Here is a 16,532-nt window from a genome sequence, read left to right as displayed (position 1 = left end):
GGTGTGTCCATAATCTTTATATGCTGGGTGCACAATAATTACATTCAGCTACAGATCAGGCATATATAATTCAAAATCTGTCATATATATATACATGTATATACAGAAACTAAAACTAGTGTTTTAATTTTACAGCAAGAAGCACCATTTAAATGCAATGATTTCAATATTATACATTATATTAAATGAGCAGAAGTTGGGTAAATAAATTCTACACTGCCTACAGCTATATAAACAGCCGATATTAAAAGTGCATAAAAAATAAAATATAACAGAACATTCCTGATTATACTCATACAACTAAATACAGTCAAAATCTAAAAGCTATATAAACTATGGAAAAGAAGAGCACCACATGTGGTGTGTTTGTTAACGCTTGGCATCTGTTAAAAAAATTCTAAGTTAAAAAGGGACATAACTCCAAAAATATTGCTTTCAGATTTATGCCCCTTGTCTTACACAACAATGCCACAGCGATCAAAAACGCATGCCTTTTCTTTGAAACAGACCAGCTAAAAAGTGTATATACTGAATTTTAGAAGGTAAAACCCATGTTTAGAGAGTAGGCAAGTGTAAAATGAAGTTTAGGGAGTAAAAGAGGTGTTTAATCAGAGTCAGCTCTGTCCCAAGTACATTAATCCAAGGAATGCGAGTTTACTAATTAAGAATTATTTCAGTAAGAAGTCCCTTGTAAATGGTGTTTAAAACCTCCCATGTTAAAGAGACTTTTCTTGACTACAGAATGATGATGTCACCAAAAAGCATGCATCACATAGCATTAACATATAAAGGACCTATTCAAATGAAAATATTTATCTTGCCAATTATTAATATAATAGTTTTTACAATTTTTGTTAATGAAAAAGGTGCCTTTCAGGCTTATTCAATAGATAGATTTTCAAGGGGGGGGGATGCTTATTTCAGACAAAAAATATGTCCTACAGGAATAGCTTAACCATGTCTTATTTAAGCTGAGTTTAACTTTTCTCTCAATTAAATGGTTAAAATACACAAGACTCAACCCCAAATTTCTGAAAGCCATATATATTACAGAATGGCCACATTAAGCACAATGCTACTTAGCTAAGCCACTCTTTTTTAAAGATGGCATAAATGCATTGTCATTCAAACTAGTATGAATTAAGACCATGCTATCTGCAAAATGAATCTCATACTCAGTACACTAAACTATCTACAAACCAAACATTAAAGAAAGTTAGTGGCTTTACATTCACATAACAAAATAAAGACAACAAAATTATTAGTCTACAATTTACAATATTTGACATATTTAAATATTTAAACCCCTGTCCCTTCTCAATGACATGTTCTTTTACCTCCAATATTTATCATTAATGAAGAACTCATCCAATTACCCCTCCTAGATGAAGGAATCCACCTTTTCATTGGTAATTAAATCTCAAACTTGAAAATCATACCATTTTAAAATTGTATTATAAGCCCCTCCCTTGACTTGTGAATCAACCCAATACAAAGTTTTGCAACCCCTCCAAGACTTGCAAATCCACCCATTACAAAGTTTTGTAACCCCTCCCAGACTTGCAAATCCACCCATTACAAAGTTTTTTAACCCCTCCCAGACTTGCAAATCCACCCATTACAAAGTTTTGTAACCTCTCCCAGACTTGCAAATCCACCCATTACAAAGTTTTGTAACCCCTCCAAGACTTGCAAATCCACCCATTACAAAGTTTTGTAACCTCTCCAAGACTTGCAAATCCACCCATTACAAAGTTTTGTAACCTCTCCCAGACTTGCAAATCCACCCATTACAAAGTTTTGTAACCTCTCCCAGACTTGCAAATCCACCCATTACAAAGTTTTTTAATTCATAGACTTACAAATCCACCTATTTCAAAGATTTTGAATAACCACTCCCTTGATTTTAAAGGTTGTTATTTCTTATGTTACTTAAGAATCTCTAAAGCTAAGATTGAAGAACCTTCACATTTAACAGGTATGTTATAACATTTTGTCATTTTATTATGTTATACAATAATGAATCTCCTTCTTTTATGAAAAATGTCAAATAAAGCAAGTCATACAGGACATCTTTGACATATAAATTTTAATAATTCATATAACACACTAAAATATTCTGCTTATATATAATTATAACATATAATGCTGAAAAATCAAATATCATTCTTGTTACATCAATACATTCCAAGTACAAAATGTGGCTATAATATAACACATATCTTGTTCAAATTTTCTCCCTTGTCAACTTTATAACCGGCTGAATTTCTAAAATGGACTTGTCCAGTTTCTATTTTGGGAGCTGTCCATTATCAATTTTTAGGGAGATCAAGATATTAAACTTGACAATAAGTCAGCCAACAGTATAGATTAGACCCTGTATTGCTAGGCTCTACACAAATGTGCATGCTGGCCTGGCTTCTAGTCTACAGTTATTACATTACTCTCTGCAGAATATAAATTAAATATAAGAATTAGATGTGATATCACATAGAAACTGTCATTTTTTTCACCCAGGACATTTTTCAAGTGTAAGAAAATTTGAACATCACAATTTTTTCATACAAAGTAATGCATTTACATTAGATCATTTGAGTTTAAAACACTTGTAACTGTACTATCATGACAATTTATTGTAGACTTCAACACTGTAAACAGCCTCTTGAGTCCAGCTATAAAAAATTTCTTATTTGATGCTGTGAACTAAGGCTAAATGATTACTAGTATAAAATTTATTATCAACAAATAATTTAAAAGCCCAACTTGCGGTAGCAAAGCTTAACTGAGTTACTTTGAGATCACAACAAATGTCCTTAGTTTTCACTAATTCCCAAGTTGTCTCTTGAGTTTTCAAATCTGATTGGTTAAAACTGAAATCCAATTTTTCAAATTGAACCAATTGCAGAGCTTCTAAGGTTGACTGGTTCTCAAATCATTTTTTTTTTCTCTAAAAATTTGCTTCTCTCATTCATAATGTTTTGTTACCAGTCTAAGTGACAGTAAACTCAAGTGAGCTAACTAAACAACACTCAACAAAATACAATATGCAGCATAATTTACCATCTAAATACTCAACTCACCACGGACACTATCTAAATGGGCAATAAATAAATAATAAAGGGTTTTGCAGGTAAAACAACATTGCATGTCAAATTGAAGGTATCGCTTGTACAAAAAATAAATAAAAATAATCCTATGACATGATTTACCTCCCTTGTTTTATTATCTACAATAGCTTGTACAATATACATAGTAACTTTTATCACAGAACACAGTTATCCTCCATGATTGATAAACTATGGCTTGAACAATAAGTATAATTAAATTATATAACAGTATTATCCCTCTTGTTTTGTAAGCTATTGCTTGTATGTAATTTTCAATAACATATGACATAGTTATCCCCCTTGTTTTTATAAGCTATGGCTTGAACAATAACAAGATTACCCCCCTTGTGTTGTACAATCAACAAAATAATTTCATATGTCACAATAACTTACAGTTTGTACAACAAATAATATACAGTCGACTCTCGTTATCTCGAAGTCTTCGGGACCGTCAAAAAAATATCAAGATAACGAAATGTCGAGATAAACGTATGAGGGTTTGAACATGTCAAAAACTAATTTTTACAGAAGACATGCGCATCCCTTATAAGTCAAATAAGTACGATGTTTCATAATCTTGTGTCAATCCTTACAATAAAAAATAACAATTTGTTACATAATTTAACGGATGTTTACCAGCGGAAATACAGCATTTAGGTGCTATGTGATTGACACATAGTGAGGTTTACTCAGTTATACACCACTAAAACAAAACGCTGTTTTCTAACTTTATTTATTTATTTATTTAGTACTTTAACATTGCATATATAACATAACACATATAAATTACATGAACACATTTCATAGCAATCATTTTGTGAGAGTAATAGCACATTTATAAAAGCACACAATTTATGAATAGTTAGCATGTTTATTTAATTTACCGATTATTCGATAACAAGTTTACAAACTGATATCACTTGCAGTAAAGTTTATTCTAATGATAGCACACAGTATTAAACACATTTTAATCACTTTTCAAAATACAGTGTTCGTATGTTTTATACATAACGGAAAATTCACTCATTTTCGACATAAGTCAATCAACACGCTAATTAGATAAACAATACTTTCAAAACACCTTGACTTGTTACAAACATATCATCATTAATTATTATGACACGCGCTTTGAGCGATAACCGTCCGCTTTGTGTTTTTCACACCTCTGCGGGAGGGCGCAGACGAACAATTATTTGTCGAGATAAACAAAGGATTATAGTGTGAAAATAACTATTGGGACTGAAATATCACATCGAGATACTGAAAAAATCGAAATAAAAATATCGAGATAAAGAAATATATTCAATATAGATAAAGAAGGGGAAAAAACGGGACTTTCAGAATTTGATCGAGATAACGAAATATCGAGAAAAGCGATGTCGAGATAACGATAGTTGACTGTATATTATTTGACACAATTTATCCCAGCCCCTCTAGTATTATATGACATGATTACGTCCCCTTGTTATTAATGAAATAATTCAATCTGTTGAGAGCATGAAGCCACAGATACAATGGAATAAAATGCTGACTTTATCAAACACTAGCCTTCTTTATGGCTGATATTATGTTTAAAACTTTTACACAGTGAAAGAATGACAAGTCAATGTTAATTAAAATTCATTATTTGAAAAATTGAACAACCTTATCAGACATTACATGTTTGCCACCTTAGTGCAGTAACGGGTTAACTTTAATTAACTTATATAAGGAGTTAACCCATTACTGCACTAAAGTGATGGTTTATATATTTTCAACCATTAGAGTAGGTTAGTGAAAGTCGTTTTTAAAATCAGATGTATTGTGGCTGTGCTTCACCATACAGATTTAATTTCATTAATGCTGACTAACAAACGATAATTGTACAAAATAGACGCTTCTATAAACTTCAAAACTATTTTCTGAAAATAAAACTTGTATTATAAAATAACCTGCAACTTAAGTAACTTTTTGTATATTTCTTAATACTTCATCCTTTTTTACTTTACTACATCATATACATTGTATATGACATGATTGTGATGATACAAAACTCTAGAACAAATTTAGTCAAAATTGATTTAAATTTTTTAAAATAACTGACACATTTATATCATCTTAATTTGATATAATATGATTAATGAAGAACATTTTGTAATAGTCCCTGTAAAAAATCACAAAAGTAAATAAAATATTCAAAGCATGGTAAGATGTAACAGTATTAATAAAATTTAAAGGGAAGTAACTTGAGGAATAAGAAGTTATTAAACTAGTAATAGGTTGTTTCCCTTAGATAATGAAAAAGGAAAGGGCATGCATGGCAATTAATGAGAAATGTTGTTCAAAATGTACAGAAAAATATATAGATAAAATCGACAACACTTACAGAATAAACATGGTGTTAAAAAAAAAACATTGATAAAATACAGTTTTCTTTATAAAGAATCTGCATAACATGTATAGGATACAGATAAAATACAGAAATTAATAACAAATATAATAGAAAAGTTCTTAAAATTTAACAATAAATAAAGAAGTTCTAAAATAAACTCCTACAATTACAGAATTGAGTAGATAAAATAGAAAAAAGAGTCTAAATAGAAACATAATAAAAATCTTATCTGAAATATACTTACAACTAAAAATTCTCGTTTGTCCACAATTTGGTTCCCGTCCGTGTCAAACATATTGAAGGCAATCCTGAAACCAGACTGAGGCTCTGGAAATAGAAATAAGAAATAAAATTTGACATTGACACAGTTTCTATCACTCTAACCATACTAACGTTTTCAAGTTCTTTGAGTTCAATTGTCTGAATAAAGTAATTAAGATAATTTCTGCTGGTTTTATGCACAAAAATAATTCCTAATTACGAATTCTTGACGTCTTAAAATAGGGCTTTAAAGAAATTAATTTTCTTTAAAACAGCATTACATTTATTTGTTTATAATCTCATAAAAGCATTTGCCAGTTTTGTGTCTTAATAATACATTATGAGAATTAGTAATTCATCATTTTTACGACAGAAACATCTTTTATTGTTTCATTATTAATTTCTAGAAGGTTTAACATGAAATTTAAAGACTTGTACAGTAAAACCCTTGTTAAAAGCACTTGAGGCCCCCAAAAACAGTTATCAATTGTTAAAAAGTACTTAAAGGACCCAAAAAATAGTTATACTATAATGCTATTAAGTACTTTAGGGGCTTCTAAAAATATAACACTTATATATAAGTCTGTTAATCCAACCAATGGAAAGTTTAACTGATGAAACTTTAATCATTTTAATTAATTAATGTATAGAAAAAATGAACTTAATTAGTAATATATCATTAGCATTTTTACTTTTAATAAAATCTATTTTTTTCTTCCCCTCAAGTTGGGAGGCGTAGGCGGATTCGTTCAATGTGGTAAATACATTTGGGTGAATCTGACAATTAGGGGTGTTCAACTCTGATGCCAGACTGAGTGCATGGGCGGTATTTAACGGGAGTCCGCAACATTTCTTACTTACTCAATGAGGCCACAAACTGAAGAATCTTTGACAATAACTTTTGATACAAACACATTGTAAATACCATTTCAATAGGAATAGTCAATATATGCTTGATAAAGGATAACAATTTAATATTTCAAGTACACACTTCAAATTTTAAACTTTCATATGTTATTCAATATTTTCCACAATATAAATATACATTTATATATAAACAGTGACTGTTCAACACAAACAAACAAACAAAAAAATTGCAAATTTTTCAATTTTACATACATCATTGATAGCACTGAACCTAATGTTTTATTTTATTACAGTGTAAAACGGTACAAAGCTTTATCTTCATCATTAACCTAGTTTTTATTGACCAACAAAAGATATTTATGCAAAACATCTACAGTGTTTAAACAGTATGACATCAGTGTCTATTTACAGTATTTCATGTCTCACACTTTCTCTCCATTACATCAAACAAACTTATGAATGAAAACCTGAATTCAATTGAAGAAATGTCAACATATAAATATTTAAATCTGCATCTTAATTTTGTAGAGCGTTACATAAACATGAATGACTGTTGCCTCATTGCTAAAGATATACACCTTTCTTCTCGTCATGAAGAAGATTAAAACACGACCTAAATTTTGTTATCAGGGACGGGAATTTCCAATTTCTATAAATAGACACTGTCATTATTCAGTATAAGAGCGTTTACATCCTATAAGAAATTCTAAAAATATATAACAAGATATTCTAAAGTAAAATTGTACTGTAATAACTGTAATAAAACATTCTGCACAAAAATTGTTACAAGACACCTGTACTGAAGTTATAACACAACATTCTGTACTAAAGTTGCAACCAGACATTATGTACTTAAGTTAAACCAGACATTCTGTACTTAAATTATAACCATACATTCTGTACTAAAGTTGTAACCAGACTTTCTGTACTAAAGTTAAAACCATGCATTCTGTACTTAAGTTAAAACCATGCATTCTGTACTTAAGTTAAACCAGACATTCTGTACTTAAATTATAACCATACATTCTGTACTAAAGTTGTAACCAGACTTTCTGTACTAAAGTTAAAACCATGCATTATGTACTTAAGTTAAACCAGACATTCTGTACTTAAATTATAACCATACATTCTGTACTAAAGTTGTAACCAGACTTTCTGTACTAAAGTGAAAACCATGCATTCTGTACTTAAGTTAAAACCATGCATTCTGTACTTAAGTAAATAAACCAGACATTCTGTACTTAAATTATAACCATACATTCTGTACTAAAGTTGTAACCAGACTTTCTGTACTAAAGTTAAAACCATGCATTATGTACTTAAGTTAAACCAGACATTCTGTACTTAAATTATAACCATACATTCTGTACTAAAGTTGTAACCAGACTTTCTGTACTAAAGTTAAAACCATGCATTCTGTACTTAAGTTAAAACCAGACATTCTGTACTTAAATTATAACCATACATTCTGTACTAAAGTTGTAACCAGACTTTCTGTACTAAAGTTAAAACCATGCATTCTGTACTTAAGTTAAAACCATGCATTCTGTACTTAAGTTAAACCAGACATTCTGTACTTAAATTATAACCATACATTCTGTACTAAAGTTGTAACCAGACTTTCTGTACTAAAGTGAAAACCATGCATTCTGTACTTAAGTTAAAACCATGCATTCTGTACTTAAGTAAATAAACCAGACATTCTGTACTTAAATTATAACCATACATTCTGTACTAAAGTTGTAACCAGACTTTCTGTACTAAAGTTAAAACCATGCATTCTGTACTTAAGTTAAACCAGACATTCTGTACTTAAATTATAACCATACATTCTGTACTAAAGTTGTAACCAGACTTTCTGTTCTAAAGTTAAAACCATGCATTCTGTACTTAAGTTAAAACCAGACATTCTGTACTTAAATTATAACCATACATTCTGTACTAAAGTTGTAACCAGACTTTCTGTACTAAAGTTAAAACCATGCATTCTGTACTTAAGTTAAAACCAGACATTCTGTACTTAAATTATAACCATACATTCTGTACTAAAGTTGTAACCAGACTTTCTGTACTAAAGTTAAAACCATGCATTCTGTACTTAAGTTAAAACCAGACATTCTGTATTTAAGTTATAACAAGACATTCAGTACTTAATTAATAACCATATATACTGTACTTCAGTTATAACCAGACATTATGTACTTTAAATCCATACATCCTGTTCTTAAGTTATAACCAGACATTGTGTACTTAGTTATAACAATACATTCTTTACTAAACTTATACATTTTGTACTTAAGTTATAACCATAGTAGCTCCAATATGTACTTTTTTATACATGCTTATACATATCTTTATAAAAATACATTTCTTAAAACATCTGTTAGAATGAATACATTGCACTATTATTGCTAAATACGTCAACTCTGCAGTGCATCAGGATAATACATTCAATGTCAGGCAATATCGTCATTCTTGTGAACTTTTCTCATGCCCTAACAACTTGCTACATTCCACATAATGTCCTGTTACGACAAACATGTCAAAATACCCTTTTTAAAAACAGGCAAACATAAAATAATAATTGTGTTACCAACATTAGTTTAGTATTGGTCCAAAACAGGAGGCTCCAAGAAAAGCAAAATAACCTATTTATAGGTTAAAAGAGTCTTTGACCTTATTCAATTAAAACTCCTTCCAAAGCTAGAGGCTGTCATGCCAAATGAAAATGCCAAACAGAGTAAGAGACAAAGATTAATTGTGAAGGAATTTGGCATGCAGGCGGACATTGCTCTGAATGTGAGGGGATGTAGTGTTGACATCCGAATAAAATTATTGTGAGGGAATGTGGTGTTGAGGTGGGATTGCACTTACTGTGAGAGAATGTTGAGGTGGGATTGCACTATTGTGAGGTAATATGGTGTTGAGGTGGGAATGCATTTATCATGGGGGAATGTGGAGTTGAAGTGGGATAGCACTTACTGTGAGAGAATGTGGTGTTAAGGTGGGATTGCACTTACTGTGAGAGAATGTGGTGTTGAGGTGGGATTGCACTTACTGTGAGAGAATGTGGTGTTGTGGTGGAATTGCACGTATTGAGAGAGAATGTGGTGTTGAGGTGGGATTGCACTTATTGTAAGCGAATGTGGTGTTATGATGGGATTGCACATATTATGAGGAAAGTGCTGTTAAAGATGGATACCTCTAATATGAGGGAATGTAGTGTGGAAGTGGGATTTCTCTAATTTTGGTTTTAGGTGGTTATGTTGCACTTACTGTGAGAGACAGTCATTTGGTATTAAGACAGGATTGCTATAATTGTGTGGGGATGTTGTATTAATGTGTTTTATTGCACATGTTATGTAGGTTATGGGTGGGTACTGAGGTGGCACTTAGAAGTGAGACTGTGAGTGCTAGATCCAGGTGACTACAAATTTTCATAAACATCAACTTGCCCATGACAACTTTTATTTTTAGTTAGTCTATTCCTTCGGTGAAGATATCACCTACACAAGCCTGACTTAGGTTAAACCCCTTAAGGGTGGTCTTCACACTCTTAAGACACATTCCATATTATTGCCCTAGTTATAGAATTTTATCAATGGGTGATGAATGGTTCAGTGCAACTATGTAACTTTTGTAAGAATGAGAACCTCATTTACCACCTATTGGTGTAAAATTCACTGATGATCTATTAATAAAGACCAAATCTTTAAATTCTCATTTGCCACCTATGGACACCCAGCATTTGAACCAAACATGTAAACAATTTTTTCACCATTATGAAAATTATGCTACCATTTAAATCTCATTATCAATGATAAGGAACTCATATAACTGTGTTTTGAAATCGCACAAGAGGCCCTACCTGAGCATATGCTGTTTACTGGGACCTACTACCATTGCTGTAAACCTTTGCTTACTAAATCATTTCCTAGCTGCCATGCTCATGGAAAAAGAAAAATTGGTGCCTTTGATTGTTTCAAGTACAAATGGGTCTTATGGAAGAACCAACAAAATACTTTAAGGAGACTAAATGCCTCTAATAACTAGATTTGAACCATATTCAGTGAGTAGCATGTGATTTTAAAACAGCAACCTGTAGGCCAGAATGATGCATAGTTTCTTCACATGACAGAATTCAAAGTCCCTGGTGGGATTTAAACCTGCAGCAGTAATAAGAAATAATATGCAGTCAGTGACCTAAAAGGAATTAATCACTTGGCCGGTGTCAAGTCCAATTGAAAAAAAAAGATGGCTAAAAGCAAAATATATGACAAAAATTTGTCTTCATTTATAACAAAGAATAAACCAATTAAGAATATTTCATTTCAAAACCTTGCTAATTTAGTGTTTTATACTTATAACTGGCATACTCAAACTTTGCTAGAAATGCAGGTAGCCTTGTTAAAGAACTGAAACATTTAACATCTGAATGACACTGAGCTGAAATCATTAAATGAACTTGATTTTTTAAAACACATTGGTCCTTTTTTATAACATTCTAAATTTCATAAATCTTAGAAATTCCACCAGTTACAAATGTATCATAGAGACAGTCAAAAAAAAATGAAACATGTGGTTTACTTCTCACATTTCAAAGGCATTCTCCACCTAATTTTGTACAAAATTTAACTTAATGTATGACTTTTGACACCATAAAAAAGATCATATAAATGTAAATAGGTGTCATATCAACTGTACCTATAATCGTAAACATAAAATATTCTAATCCATTTATAATTCTTACCACAAACAGTTAAACAAGAGCTGTCCGTAAGACAGCGCGCTCGACTTTTTTATTGCTTGCCAATAAAAAAAGTTTTTGCAGTAAAAGGCAATACAAGAATCTCTGTATTTTTAAAGTGAACAATGGCCATGAGCATTAAGATATTTAGTGAAGAATTATTTTACTGAATTGTGTGATACCCTTGAACACTGCAGCAAAGTTTGAAATGTTTAAGTCAAAAGAGGGCTGGTAAGAAAGAAAAAAAAACTGAGTTGAGCCTTAAATAAATTTAATAGTATTATACTACTGATTTTAATTTCAAGTACAAAAAGAGAAAAATAACTAGTTGTTTGATACCCTTGAATATTACAGCAATGTTTATATGACATAATTTATGGTAAAGTGAACAAGTGGATAGGAATGAATTTTTTTAGATTTTTTAAGTTTTTTAGTGCTTGCCTATAATACAAAACATTGACAGTTAAGGGCCATAATTCAAATAAAATCTTTGACAGAATTACCTTCTCCTGGACATGTTTGGGAATCATGATTGTAAACAAGTATTCCAACTTTCAAATTAATATCTCAAACAGTTCAGTCAAAAAGTGGACTGGTACTAAAAACTTAACCAAGATTCTAAGTCGATAAAAGGCCTTAATTTTTAAAACAAATCCTTGACAGAGTTACCTTCTCTTGCGTACAGATGGGGGTAATGATGTGAAAGAGCATTAAAAGTTTCAAAGCAATATCTCAAAGGGTTAAGGCAATAAGTGGATTTTACCCATATTCAATGTATTTTCTAAGTCAAAAAGGGGCATAATTCTGTCAAAAACCTTGACAGAGTTATGTCCTCTTGTCTGTTGATGAAGGTCGTGATGGTAAACAAGTATGGTCAGTTTCAAAGCAATACCTCCAATGGTTTTGAAATAAAGTGAGGTGGTACAAAAAACTTAACCAAGCTCAATACACTTTCTAAGTCAAAAAAGGGCCATAATTCTGTCAAAAACCTTGACAGAGTTATGTACTCTTGTCTGTAGATGGAGGTTATGATGGTGAACAAGTATGGTAAGTTTCAAAGCCATACTTGTAATACTTCTGAAATAAAGTGGGGTGGTACGAAAAACTTAACCAAGGTGTGACGCCAACGCCGACGCTAACGCCGACGCCGACGCCGACGCCGGGGCGAGTAGGATAGCTCCCCTTTTCATAGAAAAGTCGAGCTAAAAATGGGATGAAAAATATCATCCGATTACGATCTAAAAATTGAAACCCCCACAATAATGTCTTTTAATGGTTTACAAAATACTTGTTAGCATTCTGATATATTAAAGATTACAAAACAATTTCCAAAATTTTTTTCATCCTTAAATTTTATTAACTATCACTCATTCAAGGAATGTATGATAAAGAAATGATACTGTTACATTACATTTGTTTCAAGAATTCATCAGAAAACCGTCATTGTTCATTCTTTGATTTCGCAGAGTTACGTTGAAGTTGCGCCAACTCCATGATTCGTTATTAATGACAGTTTACAGTTTCCTTTTCAATTGTTATATTACAATTTTATTGTTTTGAACGAAACACAAATAATTTTATCAGACTTCATCAAGTGCACATGGTGGTATATTCAAAGTGCGTTAGCACTAAAGTCTTGTACTTATCTGCAAGTTTAAAACAAAACTGTATGTATTGCATTTCAAGTAATATAATTACATGTATATCCATGCCAATATTTCATTAGAATTGGCGATGATTCGACCTTGTCATAGCTTGATTAGTTGGGTATTTCCAAGTCAAATCAGCACTGTCAAGGTCATACAGCAACTTTTCGGCCTTATTGGTCAGATGACTGACCACAGGTGCCCTTCCATGCATTATTTTTCAGACACTCACTAAAACAGGTACCCAAATAGAACTTTTTATAATATTTATAATAAACAAACTCCCAAACTTAAGATGGACAGATTCTTCAAATAAAAGAATCTGTTTTTGGAATTCAAACTCCCAGATTAGTGAGAAAGTCAGCAACTCTAACCACTTAGTGAGTTGTTCTATGTTTTCTTTAATAGGAGGGTAAATGCCGAACTTGCATCATGCTCACTATTCTTATCTCCCAAAATACCATTGTGCATAAATCAAACACATGTTATGACTTGTAGTTGGGCAATAGAAAATCTTTGTTCAACAGGTTATAGTTTAAAACCAAATCACTATAAAACTGTTGCTCCATCAGCATTAAAATCAAATTGAGCAATAAATTCCAGGAGGACACACTAAGTTAAATATCTAATTTTCAATAAAATGATGGCGTAAAATAGCGGGAGCATTAAAGTCAAACAACAGATGGTCAAATACTGGATGGTGACCCGTTTTTAAATGAAAATTAAACTATCAAGTTGCCATACTATAATGAGACTAGAGAGCAAACAAACTGAATACATGTTAATTATACTGCCCACCTTAATTTGCATGTTTACAAATCCACTGTCCACTGTACAATAGGCGAGGCCGCAGCTACCCATATCTTAATGGTATTTCTACAAGTCAACGATCGACATACCGATGCAGTGGCGGAAAAAAAAGTAGGTCCTTCACATTTTTATTTGTCCATATGTCCTCATTTGACAGGGAACTGCGAGCCTTCGGGGCATTCTGGGGACAGCTGCTACTGACCTGAGTGAACCCTACTTTAGGTGCCAGCTAGGAGCCAAATATGACTGAGCAAATGGCACCTTTAAATGACCTAAGATATCAAAAGACATACTGCATTGTATGCTGCAAAAGAACAAAATAAATCCCTTTACAAGACCATTTTGTATGTGTTTTTTTTGATATCTAACACCTCATTAAATATATATTTATAATGTTGAACATTTCTATAGGCTTTTGGACCATGTCATTTACTATTATTAAGAGCTTAGATGACAAAAATCACATTATTATCGGACAATAACAAATCTCACATTTAAAAAAAATTGATCAAAATTTTTTTTTATATAAACAGAATTGAAATTATAAAGTCAGTAAAACTAATAATTAATATTTTTGGGTACAAAGTTATATAAATAAAAAAAATAATTAATTAATTAATTAAAGGATGTTCATAACCTTTGATAGTAATACATGATATTAAATTGATGAAGCTAATGTAGCCAGTATTATATGCATTGTACAATTATATCATGTTGAATTATCTCCCTTCCCCACTAACACAATATCAATTTCTCTCCCATAAACATAATATCCATCTCTCCACAACAAACAATTTTCATGTCTCCCCAACAAACACAATATTTATGTATCTCAAACATGCATAAATTATATTACTTACAAGTACCATAACTCTGCATAAAATCATTTCAGAAATATGTTTATCAAAATTATGAACATAATGAGTCATGCTTAGGTAACCCTTGCAAAATCTCATTGAAATCTATCAAATAAAATATTCATTGCAGTCAACAAAACTGGATTAAGACAATAATATTGTGTGACTTTATTTACTTTAAAGTTGAAGGATGGGATACCTAATTCTGCTTATTTAAATGATTATACGAGTAATTGTGATACTGCAAGAAAAATTGTCTCCCTTGAATGCATGACTTTTGTTTTCAAATCTTTCAAATGTATAATAAAAATTGCTGTGCTTTTAACTTAGTCTTGCTCTCACTGAAATGTATAGTTTGAAACTTTCTAAAATATGTTGAATATATAAGGCTTAGTTTTTTTGTTTGTCACCATAACTGGACAAAAATAACAATATTTTGTCCGTGTAAAACTTTATAAGATTCAACAGGTGGCCACCCATTTTCCGCGCACACCTACACTTCGAGCTAGATTAACCCTCATCATTGCCTCGAAATAAAACATGTAATCAATACTCTATCTGGCTAGTTAACATCGTATAAAAACGCTTGTTCCGAATTAAAATACAAACTCAAGTGTCCAAATAAAACTAACTGCCCCATATCAAATACCTTATGACAATAAAGAACAATCTACAAATCGAACCTGTCAAATTATATTCACCAATTGAAACTCAAAAATAAATGTATCAAATTAGGACTTAAACACGATTGTCCAGCTCCTCTCGCATTAAAATATAAATTTTACGAGCAATGAATTTCGTACAAATAAAACATCAAAGATTTGAACTAATAACAAAGGGGGAGCCACAATAGGTGATCAGATTTGAAAGGCGAAAAATAAACTATTAGGGTCCTCAATCACCAAACAACACGCGCAGTGTGATGGTATTGTCACCTGCTGCCCCTAGAGGGCGCCACTTGATAAAAGTCTGCATCTGTAATGAGATGGACATTAAAATTTTGTTGATTGAATCCTGACAAGTTTTCTACAAGTCTGCATATTGATGTTATACATGTATACAAAATACTAAGCTTTAAAAATGATCTTTGGGTCATTCAGCTCAATTGTGAAAATTACAATGATGCCTACATTTCTTATATCTCTAACTCTTGATTTATTATGATTTTTTAAAAATTTAAACAAGGGCTTTAAACAGGTAATCAAAATGATAACCATGTTACATGTATGCCTCTGTGTTGTTTTTCTACATGGCACAAATGCAATTGATTTAAAATAAATAAACAAAACCAGAAACTGGAATTTAAAACCAGAAAGTAATACAGTATAAACCATAACTATGTTCATGTGAAAATTGAAATTTATTAATGAAATACGTACATCTTCAATTTTATACAAAATTGTACACAATTTTATACACAATTTTATACAAAATTGTATAGAATGGGATATTTAAAGGATTCTGAATCGTTGGAAATTAAATTATATCTAAAAGGAGTCAAAAGCTGTAGCAATAAAATCAAACTGCCCGCAATATTTACAAACATGGCTCGGTCTTATCTGTATGACCTCTGACACAGTGCAGGGCATGTCCTGCGGAATGTCAAGATGATGTGAGACTTTTACTACTGCGCCCTGATTTCAATGCACAATTTCATCAGTCATTTTTATAAACAAACCCCAGCCTGTAATTAAATATCAAAACTAATCATACCCCTTAAAACCTCAAATATTTTAAACACTCTCATTTTGACGGGGGCTAAATTTTTATCTTTAACTGAATAAACTTGTAGATTAATAGAATAATGACCGCCTTTCAACTTTTAATGTGGCTAAAATTCCACTATTTTTCACTTCTTTTCAAGCC

At 31.4% G+C, this 16,532-nt stretch overlaps 1 protein-coding gene across 4 annotated transcripts in view; it reads right to left on the bottom strand.

Annotated features, from left to right (window-relative positions):
* LOC132718740 (calcium uptake protein 3, mitochondrial-like) overlaps nucleotides 1-16,532 on the bottom strand; it is a gene marked incomplete at its 3' end in the record, with an annotated part of 89,597 nt that overhangs the window by 12,768 nt on the left and 60,297 nt on the right. For all 4 annotated transcript variants that reach the window (XM_060702460.1, XM_060702463.1, XM_060702464.1 and 1 more), the window contains 1 exon segment: nucleotides 5,723-5,805. In XM_060702460.1, coding sequence (XP_060558443.1) covers nucleotides 5,723-5,805 — 83 coding nt within the window.

This window comes from Ruditapes philippinarum, unplaced genomic scaffold (assembly GCF_026571515.1).
Source record: "Ruditapes philippinarum isolate M1 unplaced genomic scaffold, ASM2657151v2 ctg746_1_1_1_1, whole genome shotgun sequence".
Lineage (NCBI taxonomy): Eukaryota > Metazoa > Mollusca > Bivalvia > Venerida > Veneridae > Ruditapes > Ruditapes philippinarum.
The sequence above is the reverse complement of the archived record's forward strand: the minus strand, read 5'-3'. Positions and strand labels throughout refer to the sequence as shown.